General features: G+C 37.5%; 1 protein-coding gene across 1 annotated transcript; it reads right to left on the bottom strand.

Annotated features, from left to right (window-relative positions):
• Window positions 1-412: 412 nt before the first annotated feature.
• On the bottom strand, window positions 413-14,183 carry LOC146157395 (otogelin-like). The gene is made up of 15 exons (XM_083388202.1): window positions 14,114-14,183; window positions 11,346-11,412; window positions 10,821-10,945; window positions 10,028-10,232; window positions 9,093-9,271; window positions 7,628-7,871; window positions 6,754-6,967; window positions 5,875-6,010; window positions 5,363-5,478; window positions 4,094-4,244; window positions 3,685-3,807; window positions 3,030-3,138; window positions 2,215-2,403; window positions 1,229-1,385; window positions 413-601 (listed from the first exon to the last, which is right to left on the bottom strand). Exons 1-15 carry the CDS (start codon window positions 14,181-14,183, stop codon window positions 413-415), a joined length of 2,274 nt encoding a protein of 757 aa, XP_083244328.1.
• Between the last annotated feature and the right edge of the window lie 247 nt (window positions 14,184-14,430).

The raw sequence follows: 14,430 nt of genomic DNA on the forward strand, positions 1-14,430 counted from the left end.
GGTCCTAAAAAAGTCAGGTATAATTAGTTGGAATGTGCAGAAAATCGAACACCAAGTTTAGTAGGAATAAACGGTTTACCTTCACAGTTTTGACTGAATTAGGATTCGGTAAGATTCGGTAAGAGTCACCCCTTATAGGTGGAGTGGTTCCAAAACATACAAAAAATAGACCTTCGACACTTTCACGCAGTTATGGTTAAAGTGACGAGTCGTCACAGAGAATTGCCATTCGTCGCAAAAACAGTTACCAGTTATACCTTTAAGTGACCATTCGTCGCAAAAGACACTTACCAGTTATGGGTAAAAGTGACCATTCGTCACAAGAGACAGTTACCAGTTACAAAAAATTACCATTCGTCGCAAAAGACAGTTGCCAGTTATGGTTAAAAGTGATCATTCGTCACAAAAAAACTTACCATTCGTCGCCGAAGTCGTTTGCGTTGGCTGCGGTGTCGCCGAGCGGCGTTAGGAAGTCGTCGGTGGTTTGCGCGTTGAAGTTGCCGCACATTCCGCCCACCTTTGAGCAAAGGCTGGGCTTGGCGCGCAGCAGAACCTTGTCCTTGCCGTCGAAAAGAACCGTCAGGCCGCTGTTGATGGTAACCTGCGAGAAAACATCAATTTGGCAAAGTGTGAAAAAGAAATCGAACATAATTCAATGTAACAACAGCGATTTCGCCGGCAGACTAAATGCAAGGCAATCCTGCATCCAACGTAAAAAGAAGAAATGAGTCACTCTGTGCAAGGCTACAATAGATATTTTGTTGGTTGACATACTCCAGAAAAGCATGATCAAAGAAATTTTAATTTATAATGTTAGATTATTTTCATCATAAATTCCTTAATTTTACTGCCCCAAATAAAACAAAATCTGTTAAGCGATGGGCTGACATATTAAGACTGCCAACAACGACATTAAAGTGAAATCTATAGGTTGGAATCAACAACAATCTGTTGGTTGGAATCAGCAACAAAATGTTTATTAGAAAATCGATCCCCTTTATAAACCACATAAGAATTTCTTCGGTATATTAAAAATATAGTTTATATTGACTAATGCTTTTTTCTGTGGCAAATTCAACCCAAAATTGAACAACCTAAAGAAATTAACAAACATTTGGATTTTAATTCAATCTTCGTACAGCATTCGTAATTTTCTATATTATATATATATTGCAGTTTGTACAAATGTCGCATTGTTGGACATTTACGCAAGTGTTCAGTACTTTACCTTGAAGTAGTTGGTGGTGACCTTCTCAACGGCGTAGAAGTAGTTGTGATGCGGAATCACGGCGTCCTTGCCGTTGATTTGGACATCTCCGGAGTGCAGGATCTCAATGCGTTCGCCATTCACAGTAATCTTAAGACCGCGGTCGCATACTAAGCGTCTGCAATTCGAACAAATGTCAATAGACGGTATGTGCAACGCAAATTGCCAGTTGCTTTTGCACCAAGTTAATTACGCTTTAAATAGCCCTTGAGCGAAATACCTATAAATGCGAATGATTGCATGCTGCCCGCCTAAACTTTCGCATTTTCTAGCGACATGCACATTACTTACATTATGTAAAACGTATGCCATCGGTCACTGCTTATCTAATCAGAAACCAACGCTTTAAGCTGAATAGTTTTACAACGTGATCGTTAAAAGGGTCGCCAACTTTACAACCAGCAACACCAATTTAAAAAAAATGCAATTATTAAAGGCGCGGTTGAACTGCATAGTGCTTGACCTAGTTAGGAAATCAGCAATTAGACAGATAATATATCGCTAATCATTTAACATCTCTGTTTGGTTGTAACAAAGCGTAAACGAAAAAAGTCTTTATAATGACAATAGATCACAATTTCAATTAGTGCTGAAATGAACTGTAACATAAACTTAAAATCAAAGCGACGCGATGTACCAGTCTTTTTTCAATATTTGTAAATATGTAATAATATGCTGCACTAAATTAGTGTTGTTACAATCAAACTGTTAATGTACTATTTCATAACATCAAAAACAGTTTGAACTGAAAGCAAGTTTAATTTTTTTACACTTCAGTTTATAATAATAATAAGTTTCGACAAAACTTCAGTCTAATAGTTTCGAGTATCTTTAATGTCTACGTCTTCTCAGCAACCCAAACTGCTTAAACCATCGCTCACAACTTCAAAATTAAACATCAGTTACAAGCAATAGCGAAACAACAGCATGTCAGTTGGTTTGCTTACGAGCAAGTGTTGATTAGCTCGACTTCGAATGCGATGTCCTGCATTCCCTCACTCCTGGCCATGACGTAGTTGCACTTGCCCTCGAAATCGAACGACTTGCCGTCGAAGGTTGTGTAGTGGTTGCCTACGGCCTTGCATACGGAGTCGCACACGTTCTTGGTGCACACCCAGCGACCGCGAGCGCATACGCTGCAAGAAAAAGGCGGTTTTGGGTTGCCAGGCGTGGATTTTGAACACTTAGCGACTTGAGACAGCTTGAAATGGGACAAGCGATTCGCGGAGCTTTACATTTTTGATTTATCGCAGCGAGGTTTTCGATTCAATCAAAACTGTGAGAAATTGTGATATGCACTTCGTGAAGGGTTTAGCGAATAAAGATAAGGCAATTTAAATAAGCAATTGAGGTAAGTTGTTAAAATCGTTCCCATTTTGGTTTTACCTTTTGTAGCACAGTCTTACGTGCGTGGTCTACCCGAACTTGTAACATGTTATAAGGAAAACGAAGGCATTACGACAAAAAAGGTTCTTACAATAAGATGCAATTCTTAAGTGTTGTAACCGTCAATATTTCGGACTACTGTCTCTTATTAAATTACATGTCTGTGTATAACGGATGTTTACAAATAAATTGTTAGCGGAAAAGTGTCTTAAAAAAATGATTACTTAAAATAATGTTGCACTGAATGTGTGATAATGAAAATCACCGTGACCCTTGCAAGATAAATGTCGAGCTTAATTCCTGATCAGTAGTATTCTGTTGTTACATAGAATAATACGCAAATCAAAAAGAATGCCAAAAATCTGCTATATGTTACCATCTGTTGCAGTCAAGTCGTAGCTTAGATCCGGGAGAGTATTCCTGTCTTCCGTATTGGCACGGGCAGTCGTAGCGAGACACACAGGTGCCGTTGTGAAGGTACTGGCCTGTTAGCAACAAAGTTGTTGATCTCAATGAAAAGTTTGTTAAAAAAAACATACGTTAAAAGAGATTAACAAGGTTGAACTGTTCGCAGAAGGTAAGGCTCCTGCGAGTGGGGGTTGAAACACCAATTGGATATGAAAAACATTAATTTAGGACGCCATTTTGTTTTGGGCAACTAAATATTACTTGAAAGATATTCCAACCTAATTCATAGAATATATGCAACTATTTATGTATTGTTTTTGAAGGGGTATTTCAATCATTTGATTAGTTTTAAATCCCTGACAAAATTTAAAATTTAATCTGATCCAACGTAGGACACTCTTCGCTAAAACCTATTTTATACTTAACGATTCCGAATTCAGTTTTTCGAACAAACATTAAGTTTCCTAAGCCAAAAAAAAAGTACTATCATTTTGTAAATCAAACGTCCAAAGCACCTGTACCAAATATTTCTCGAAAACTATAGTGGGCCTCTGCGGTACGCCTGCCACACACAAAGAAAACTGCACGAAAATTCAGCATTGACCGCAGCATGTTTTATCTACCTTCCGGGCAATGGCAGCCCTCGATACAGTGGTCGTTCTCGCAGTTATAGCTGGTGTCGTAACAGGTTTTCGGGCACGAAGATCCACAAACGTCATAGCACAGGTTGTCGGGACAGGTGATCGCTGATTGGAAGAAACGCAAACATTGGGTTACAATGCCACCAAAGAGTTTTAATTCAAAATTTTCAAAATGAGCAACTATAAATGTCGTTGGACAAAGTAGATTTTTTTTGGTAAAATCCGAGTTAGATGAGAACTAGAATTAGAGTCCACAAGCAACTCACAACTTAGAGTAGTAATATAATTAGCTGCATTTAAGTTATTTGATTAGAAAAGTAGAATTATCAAGTTGTCCAAGTGTTTTATCGGCACCAATCCGACGCTATCGGACCCGTTCATTACCGCTTACCGCATCTGCCCTTTTCCCTCCAGTCGACTACGACGCCGTGGCGCGCACACTCGCGGAAGTAGGCCGACATGGACTGACACACGGTGTCGTCGTCGCCGCTCCAGCACACGTCTTCCTTGCAGGCCTCAAAGTAAGGCGCTGGGTTCACGACCTGTTGGCAAGTATAAAGAAATCGGGTTTTAATTCCCTCTTTATCGACGGTATGCTGTTTATTGCACTGATTTATTTGGCCGTTATACGATTAAATTTAGCGTGATAGTTGATAAATCAGACCAGTCCAACTTCTTTTCATCGCGGGCCAAAAACAAATTTTTTTATCTTGCGGGCCAATGTTTTTAAATAGCGATTCTTAGGTTTATTGCTGGCAAATTATACATAGCCTATATGGCAGTGGTTTTTAACCTTTTTTCAGCCGCACCTCCTTTGGTAATTTTCCAATGCCTTTCGCCCCCCTACAAAAAGCAATTCGGAATTTTCAATTAAATATCACTTTAACAATTTGAAAATAGTAAAGCGTGTTGTTGGTCGCATTTTTTTAGTTTAAACATTTTTTTAGTTTAATTGGTTGAATTGGCGCTAAACTGTAAATTCAGGAGGCTTTTCGCATTGGCCACACAACAAATTGCTCGTGCTCGACACATTGATTTAAACAGTACATTATCTTGTTTCAAAAGATCACCAGGTTAAGAACTGCTGGCCTATGACATATATACTAACTTTATGAAATGTACACCTTTGTTCAGCCACGGTAGTTATGAAATCACAAAGGATCATTTACGAAGTTTTTTTGTTAATTACAATAACAAAAATTGAAGTGATATTGCTGGATTGAAGCAAAGCTGACTATCAGTTCGCGGGCCGATAAAGCGGAGCTCGCGGGCCTGCAGTTGAACCACACTGAATCAGACTATCGATAGCCGAGGGGTGAACAGGAAAAACTACAAACTTTTGTTTAATTCAATGGCATTTCAACTTGATTTTAATAAAGATTCTAAAGATATATTAAGAATGTGTTAAAAAAAAAAAATTATCCAAAATGTCTTGGCTTAGTCCACACCATTTACCTTTACCTTTTTGAGTGATAAAGCTATATTGAACTGTGACGGTCGAATGGAAAATCATTGAAAACGATTAAGGTAATATATTTTGATTTGTAAAGCTTCGATTGAAGACAATTGAAAAAGTACGTAAAATGTCCTTCACCTTTTTGATACTGCTTCCAAAAACTTAGCCATAACGGTGTGTTTTTACTATAAAGCATCTACTTACGTATTTGCACTTGGTCTCCATAATGTACTTGCAACCTTGCAGAGCTTTCGATAGAATCTTTCTAGACGACGTATCGGCTTTTGAGCAGAAGGTATGGCTGGTCGTCGAGCTACATTCTGAGAAAAAAAATGGCAAAACTCTTAAGCAGAAAGACAATTTTTAAAGCTACTTTTTCTGTCTAAAACTTTTAGGAAAAGGGTATATTTTGATATTTTAGGGAGAATTGCTATTTTTTCAGGAACGTGATTCTTTTCGCACAATTTTTAAAATGACATCTCCATGTAAAGTTTGGACAATGACAACACTGTTTAGTCGATTAATACAAAGACGCTTGAATTGTTAAAATTATTTCAGAGTTTCGTCCAAAAAGATCTAGACATAATATAATTAATCAAATTACAAAAAGTAAATCAATCTATACAGATCAGCCTACATATGGCGCGCTGCTTTCAAGCTAATACAAACAATTACCGGCCATGATTCGAATAACTAGAAGATTTATAGTTCACTACCTCCGACGGCCCATGACTCAGCGAATTCGACGACGTGCGTGACAACGCTTCCGTCCTTCTTTGTGAGGTCATTATGGAGATCCTCGTCGTAAGATCCGCACAGACCACCGGTCAACCTTCTCTGTTCTTCACCAACCTTAGAAAACGAAATTAATTTTATTGTTAAACATGCTTTTGTAGCAGATAGTCGATCTCGCGCTCGCGAGAGATCACGTCTTCGTGTTTTCAATCTTTTTATTTTTTTTTATTTTTTTTATTTTTTTTTTTATTAGTTGAACCAAATTTCTAACACGGCAAGATACATCAATAAAAAAAATTATTTATTAAAGTGTTGGAAAATCACACATTATCGCAGATCTTTATTACGTTCTTTTATCGATTTAGAATTTATATTCAAGACGCCGTATTTGCTGTCATCCACAGACAAGTAAGGTAATTGTTCGGCAAAGAGATACTAAAACGAAATTAAACTTCCAAAGTTGGCCAGGTACCTAAACCAACATAGCTGATTTTTCGAATAAGAGGTAATCATTGGCACCTAAAATTTTGTTTTTGTTTTATCAGCTCAGCTTGTTTTATGTTAGTTACCAATTTCGTTTCAGATATTAAAAACAGGAAGGTTTAAATACCTTTTCACAGACAGCCAGTGGTAATAATTTGAAATTTATTGGCAAAAGCATTATGCCGCCATATGGCTTCAGAATTAGCAGTTCTAAAAATAAGCTTTGGTTGCCAACAGGACCCGGTTTAGAACTAGTAAATTGCACTTCGTCTGGGCCACACCTATCCTATAAGCCCACACATCGTACTGTCTTCAATGTAGCCCACGCCGTCCTATATAACTAAGAAAAACAAGGGAACTTTCGTTTGGCTTCTTACTCGGACGAAAATCGATTCAAGTCCGTCCCACTTCACGTAAAGCTCGGTCTCTGGATCTCTGACCACGATGAAGTCCGCTACCCTCTGGATGAGGACTCCCGACATGGATGCGGGAAGAGCCATCTTGGAGCCGTCCACGAACGCTCCCGGACTTCCGTCCTCCGGATCGGATTTAAGGTCGATTTGCAGGTCGCCCACGTAGATCGAAAGACTCCTGCGATAGGAGGTCATCACACCAATTGAATAGGGAATACAATAATTTCGGACGCCATTTTGTTTTGGGCACGCTGAAACTGAAAATTACTTGAAACGATGCAGTAATATGGCGACTAAAGTATATACACAACTATGTAAGATATGTATCAATTTTTGTAAGTGACGTTTTGAATTATTTGTTTATTTTATTGTAAATGACAAAATTCTGGTTGAGTAGCTTCCGTTAAGAACCATTTTGCCAGTTAATATCGTCTAAATATAATTCATATTACTGTAATTTTTAGCGATTTGAAATGTCGCATAATGAATAACCGGAACAAATTAGTTTTTATTTATTTTTAACTACCCAATTTTAATTTTATACCACTTGATACACTAAAAAAAGATGCATTTTTTGTTTTTTGCGGTTGCAAGGCCGTCGTAGCAACCCAAAAAATCTTCAAAGAGACATGAAAAAAAATAAGAAAACCAAAGCCCATACAGAAGTTGGTATCATTTTTAACGTTTCGTTTAACTCTTTATTTATTGAATTCTAAAATTATTCGAAACGTTCAAAATGATACCAACTTCTGTATAGGCTTTGATATTCTTATTACGTCTTACTACAACGTCCGACCATTGTGCTTTATGAGAAAAAAAATGCTTTCGACTGTCGAACCTCTTGCAGCCGACTCCGGTGCATCCTGCCTCGTTGTGCAAATGCACGGTGAAGAAGTGCTCCTTGTCTTCGGCCAGCACGTAAGTACAGTCGCCTTGGAAGCGGTAAATCTTGCCGTCGAAGGTACGGTAGTGATGCTGTCCCCAGGTCATGCAGTAGCCCGTCTGTTCCACCGGAACGTTATCACGGTTGTAGATGCCGGTCACCGCTGCCAAGCCCATTGGATCGATCGGATCGTTGCTCACTGTACGATGGATTTTATTATTTTTTGTACTATATTTTGAGGGTAAGGCAGTGGTTCGGGGTGCCGCGGCACTCTTGGTGCCATTTTTAACGCTCAAGGGTGCCGAGAGATATTTCGAATTCTTTGTGATTACAGTTTTTGCTCTACTAGTAAGCTTTATGATAGAATTTTTTGTGTACGACAAAAGTGCCAATAATTATCAAGGTTTTTTCAACCTTGTTGTACAGTTAATGTGCTGTTTCAATCTGGTTTATTGTAACGTTACAGTTAACCACTCAGCAAAAATACGAGCAAGGGTGCCGCGAACTATTCATAATTTCGGTAGGGTGCAAGTCAAAAAAGGTTGCGAAACACGGGATTAAGCTATTCGTGTTGTTTACCTTGTTTGAAAATTTACTAGGAAATGTTCTGTCATAAGCGTGAACCGAAATTTTAAATTAAACTATTCTAATTTGTTTTATACTGAAAAACGATTTTTCTCCATTTTCCATCAATTAATTGCAAGAAAATACTTTTCGTAGTGCATTTTCATAAAAATGCCACCATTTAAAATTTATACATCGTTCCGCCATTTTGTATCACCTTTTCTTGTGAGATGTAGTTTTAGAAGTTAGCAAGGTACAGTTAGCGCTATAAAGGTACTGTCTAAAACGTTTTGCAGACAAACCATACCTTCCGTTGCTGTTATATTAAATAAGAATGTTTGTTTATTATCAGTTGTTTTACAACGCTTCTGCAAATGGGTAAAAAAAATCTTTCTATGGCATTATAAGGTTTGTAGAAGTGTCTTGGTAAAATCGATTTGAATTCGGCAAGTGCGTTTAAAAATTACCGCCATCGCTTTTGACTATTAGTATGGGTTATCGACGATAAAAAACGCATGTCCTCAGTTTTCACCAGGTCATATGTGGCATTGTTTAAAAGGTTTAATCAAGGCCTACACAATTTTTTTACGGTCTTTTGGTGTGTAAATGATTTTTTCCTGAAAATTGTGGCCAATATTAATATTAAATATTATTACTATTCATATTTTGATATTTTTTTTAATTTTGTAAACATATACCATTCTTATAGTTGTGGTAATGTTTTTTTTTTCAAAAAAATTTAAATAGGTTTATTTTGCCGGTAAAATTGCTTCGGGAGATTCGTGTGCTGGCTAGATTCTGGTGTAAAACAGTCATAGTTCGAATACCGGGCACAGAGCCAAGCACACACACTTACCAACACACGTCGCTCTCTTTTCAGGCAGCCACATGCCGAGAGTACAGGTGAAGTGACCTTCGGTCGGTTCGTCCTCGATGGAGAAGCCATGCTTGCAGAAAACCTTGCACGTGTGCTTCTGATTGGCCGTCACGCACCTGATGTAACCGTTGTCCGGCGCCGGCATGTTCGTCTCGCAACTGCGCGGAAAAAAATAGTCGCCGGTTGATTGCATAGTTTGCATAGCGAGAAATGTTCGGATTGCACGCTGTGCCCATAACAATGTTAAGTATAAAAAAAACTGAACTTGGTCAATTGATGCGATTCGGCAACGTACTACTACATATAAAGGGCGCATCTTTATGGAATCCAAAACCATTGGCAGCAAGTTTTTTATTTGACTTAAGGAACTGACGATGCCAGTATAGGCGCATAACATTCCTTAAACAAAATGTCTGATCCTGCTCTTAGTCAGGTTTTTAAACTTTGAGTTTTGTTTGTTTACTACATATAAGGTTTGGGATTTGAAGCCCTCATGGAAAACGAAATATTGTTTTCTATCTTTAAACAACCAACTATATCGGCAAAGTATAAAAATATTCTTGCTTCTCCTTTGATTTATGGTAGACGTGTGAACGATTCGATTTTCTTTATGTTTTTACGTCTGAATTATTTTTGTAGCCGTTTCTGATTTAATATTTTCATACTAATTGTGCAAGATTTTTGCTTTTTGAATTAAGGTGTCTTGTTTGTGAAATATGTATATATAGATAAAATATAGATGCACTAATCTTTTAAAACAACGGGTATCCGAAGAGTCGTTGTTGGTTTGACGATAACCAGTGAAACGGAAGACAGCGACTCAGAAAATAACGTAAATGTCTTCATTACATATTTGAAAATCAACACCCCTCAACTAAGCCCCAAAAAGATAGAGAAAATCAATTTTCGCTTACGCCTTTTCGCCGGAGAGGCACTCCGGGAATCGGTTTGTCTCGGGCAGGGCGGGCGACCACTCTCCGTTGTCGAGATCGCAGGTGTAGATGTGGGTGTGCCCGGTGCGGAATCCATCGTTACAGGCGACGAAGTACAGCATTCTGTTGCCGTCTTCTTCGATTGTAACCGTTCCTTTATCGGGGTGCTTCGCCTCGCAAAGGGTCTCTGTGGAGGGTTAAGGAAGTTTGGTTTAGCTATGTGATTTTGATTCCAACACGGGGCTTTGGTGGGTTGGAAAGAACAAAAAAGTCGCGCCTTTTGGAGCCCCCTTTCGCTGCTTTACAAAAACGCTGTTCCGCTACTCCCGAACTCCAAGTCGTGGTAAGCGGTATAATTAAAAAAAAAAAAATTAAAAACACGATTCAATTAAGTACACAATTTTTTTCACCTGGAATAAACTGTCAAATATATTAGTTGATTTTTTCAAAAACGTTGATTTGTTCACCGTTGCTATAAATACTGGCAGGAGAATTCGCTTTGCAAGGCAACTTAGATCCAAAAATTTTAATGACAATTTTAAAACTTTATGCCACAGCGTATACGTAAATACGAATTGTGTATGTGACACGTAGCATAATTCAAGTTAAAAAAAGTTCATAGTTTTACCTAACTGCGACCGTTCGACTATAAAAGAGGGTCTTTGACTCTTTGTGTTTTGCAGAAAATATAAGGGAAAAAGGCTACTGCGTTACTCCCTTACCTTTACATTTTATTATAGTCTAATAGGAAATCAAAACCAAAAACAGAGTTTACCTTTGCAGGAGGGAAACTTGTCGCCCAGCGTCCACAATCCGTTGATAAACTCATTGACGAGAATTTCACCAACCGAGCCACCGGATTTAAACGTGAAGCCCGACTTGCATTTGGCGCTACAAGTCCTAAAACACGCAAGAAAAATTAAAAAAAAATGCGGGAGTTGCGCAAATATATATTGGCCTACGCTGTTATACGCGATATGCAAGAAAAACTGAATATTGAAAAAATTCGAACGAGTAACGGTTACGTAGTGATATTTTTGGCGATATACCAACGACAAGAAAATGACAACAATACTTTATTAGGTACGAGGAAAACGATGTTGTTTTTTCTAGTTCAATATTTTGTATTAGAGTTACTAGCAATATTAGCAACTATTAAAGAAATAATAAGAAAAGACATGTCTACTATGACAATTCGTGATGCGTGCAATAGCAATGTTGTTCTTTACGCTGCAACTCTAACCTATTTTACTTTACGTATTTGTTATATCAAAGAGTTAAACGCGAAACATTCACTTACGAGATTCCGTTTATCATAGTACAGTCAACTTCTCCATTTGTTGGCGGTGGCAAATCTGAAGAAGAAACTGAAAATACGGAGAAAAAATGTTAATAAGTGTTCGCAGTAGCGATATCACACTCAGGAGACAGATTTAAATATATTAATATTCAAAAACTTTAAAATAAATTTTGGTTAAACCGAACGTAGATAAGGATTTAAACAGGGGCGGGCAACTTTTCCGATCGACGGGCCCGATATGGGAAAATGAAGTACTTGGCGGGATTCCTAAATCGATCCATTCATCGTGTATTTATCGAAAAAAAATATTTATTTTCAATTCTAAATCTAATTTTAACCCTAAACAGAGAAAGAGTCTAAAAACACAAATAAAAAAAAACTAAAGAAAAACTAACAATCACTATTATTTAACGTATTATACCCTGGTTGAAAATATCTTAACGAATTTGCCACTTTTATAATTTTTAGAGAATTATTAGTAAAGCTATACGTTAATTATTTGCGACCCACCCCAGGGTCATTCGCTTTATAAGCTCAAGAGTTTCATTGCTATTGCGCAATTCGAGGCACTCGACGTCATGTTTCGCCGCGTCGCCAACAGTAAAGTCACAATAACTTTTCGAGTGTCCAATCGAATAGCCGTTGTCGTGGAGACAAATGATTTGAAAAAATTCGCCGCCACTTCAACAATCGTTATGATCGACATAAGACCCGTGCCTTGCCTGATTTGTATTAAATTCTGGAACATTCCGTAGAAAACGCGGGACCTATTTTTATCGTAACCTTACCTATCCTTGATAAATTTTGACGCAGGGCGCGTATATTAAGAAGAGGTAAATGAGACAATTCGGCGCAATGTTAGCTTACTAAACTAATCAAGCAATTATTCAAAATACACCAATAATAAGTTTTGAGAACTCAAAAATGCTTTGAACCGGAGGTGTTTCGGTGCTTATAATTCCCGAATTTAACAATTTGAAAGAATGCCAGTTGTACCAATTCTTCCCTTCATCATCCGTAGCCATTTTGTCTAAATGTCACTTTTAAGTTTCAAGATCCACATGTATTTTTTTTTCTAATTCTTGGTAATTAATAATTCACATATTGCCTATCGCTTAAGGCCTAAAAAGTTGTTTTTTTATAGTAAATAATTGTCATAAAAAAATAAATGACAAAGAACATTTAGTTTCCAGTATGAATGAAAATTGTTACAGAAAATGCCATTTTTGCCGGCTTTGCGAAAATACTTTTCAAAAGCTTCAAGTTAAACGATAAAAAAGTTGGTACTAGTAGAAATGACTCAAGTGAAAAAAATATATATATTCCGAATTTACAAGAAAGATAATTTGGTGTATTTTTTTTGGTATGTAAAATATAGCTTTTAATTTAGAAAAAGCCAATAAAATCTATAGGTTTAAATGAAAATATTTTACTTACAATCTGGGGTTTTGTCGGGGTACATTGACGGAGCTAAAGGAAAAAATAAACCTTTTATTAAGGGAGCAGTTTTTCCATTTTTTGCAAAATCGATGTATAGGTTGAAATTACTATATTTAAGTTGATTTTGTAATTCAGAAATTATGAAAATTTAAATACATGATAAAGTAACATTTTTGTTTAGATTTAGCCTACCAGTAACAAAGCTGTAAAACTGAGGCTAAACATAAATATAGTTATTTAGAATATTTAACGTTAACAAAGCGATAACCCCTGTGATTTGTTTCAAAAAAATAATTATACTTACAGCTTGCGTAAGCGGAACTAAAAAATAAAAAGAACAATTGTTAGCACTCTTGATTAGTGTGACTATTCAACATATATTATGTTATGATTAAAATACAAGTTTACATAAAAATGTGAACCATGTAACATAATAGATTTCTAGAGATCATGTTTACATTAAAATATTTTTTGCTGATTTTACAGCCCACACATTGCTGTGTTAATAGCGCTATTTTATATATTTTGTTTAACGACATTTTTCCTATTTTTTTAATGACGGAAATTTTTAGAGCATTTACAGCAGCCCAACACTGCACTTTTTAATATATAGTGTCAGAGATTTGACGCCCCAACATACCCTCCTAAAAAACGATATTTATTTTAGAAAGTAACACCCCTTGCGCATAAAAAATTACAAAAAGGCATTTAAGGTAAACTCAGTTGTATACCTAAAAAACACATCATAGTGACATAGCAGTAATACAAAAACAAACAAATAAAACACCAACCTGTGGGGACCAGTACCGCTGAGTAAAAGTGTCAACAACAAAGTTGTGGCAGCGAATGCCATCGCGCTGATTCTGCGCAAGACTTTCTGCTAATTTTGTTTCTTTGCGCCGTTTTGGGTCTTCTCGTCGCCACACAACACAGTCGGTAAGCTGCTTCCAAGTTGGAAGCCTCTGTAACCTAATGTGCCCCACGCCCGGCCTTAAATACCCCCCAGGAACCGGATTTGCCAGGGTCCGGGTCCGCGTTGCAACAGCTAAAATCAACGCTAATTGGACGCAATTATCGGCTGTCAGCGTCGATAGCCCTTCAATCCTCAACCAGCGGCACCTGTTTATTCTTCGTTTAACCTGGAATCGATCGAGTTGTACAGAAGTGCGCGTAGCGATTTTGATATTGTTTAACGCGATTTAATTGTTCGAGCGATTCCAAGCACCGCTTCCGTTGCGGCAGGCGGCACTTCACTTGAGATCGGGCCGGATTTCGTTTTGAAATTTACCGTGTTTTTGGCCCTGTTTATTCCAGCAGGAGGCACTTACCGGATCTGCGCGTGCTCGACTGATGATGCGGGCAGACATAAATCTCCACGGCGATCATAAACGACCCCATTGCTGTATAGGAAGTTCACAAACAGAAATCTCACAGACCGCTTCCTCGGCCGCACAAAAGTGCGTTATGCGGGTTTAAAACCGGAGTTAAAGCCGAAAATGGAAACCTAATGACTTTTTTTGTTAGTAACACTAAATCGCACAAATTTTGCCCGGTTAAAACAAAGTACTGGTAAGTCACTTTTTGTAATTCTTATTACGAATTAGTTTATTACAAATGAACAATGGTTGAAAAACAGACCTAACCT

The sequence above is a fragment of the Ascidiella aspersa genome, chromosome 4 (assembly GCF_963924565.1).
Source record: "Ascidiella aspersa chromosome 4, kaAscAspe10.2, whole genome shotgun sequence".
In the NCBI taxonomy this organism is placed as follows: Eukaryota; Metazoa; Chordata; class Ascidiacea; order Phlebobranchia; family Ascidiidae; genus Ascidiella; species Ascidiella aspersa.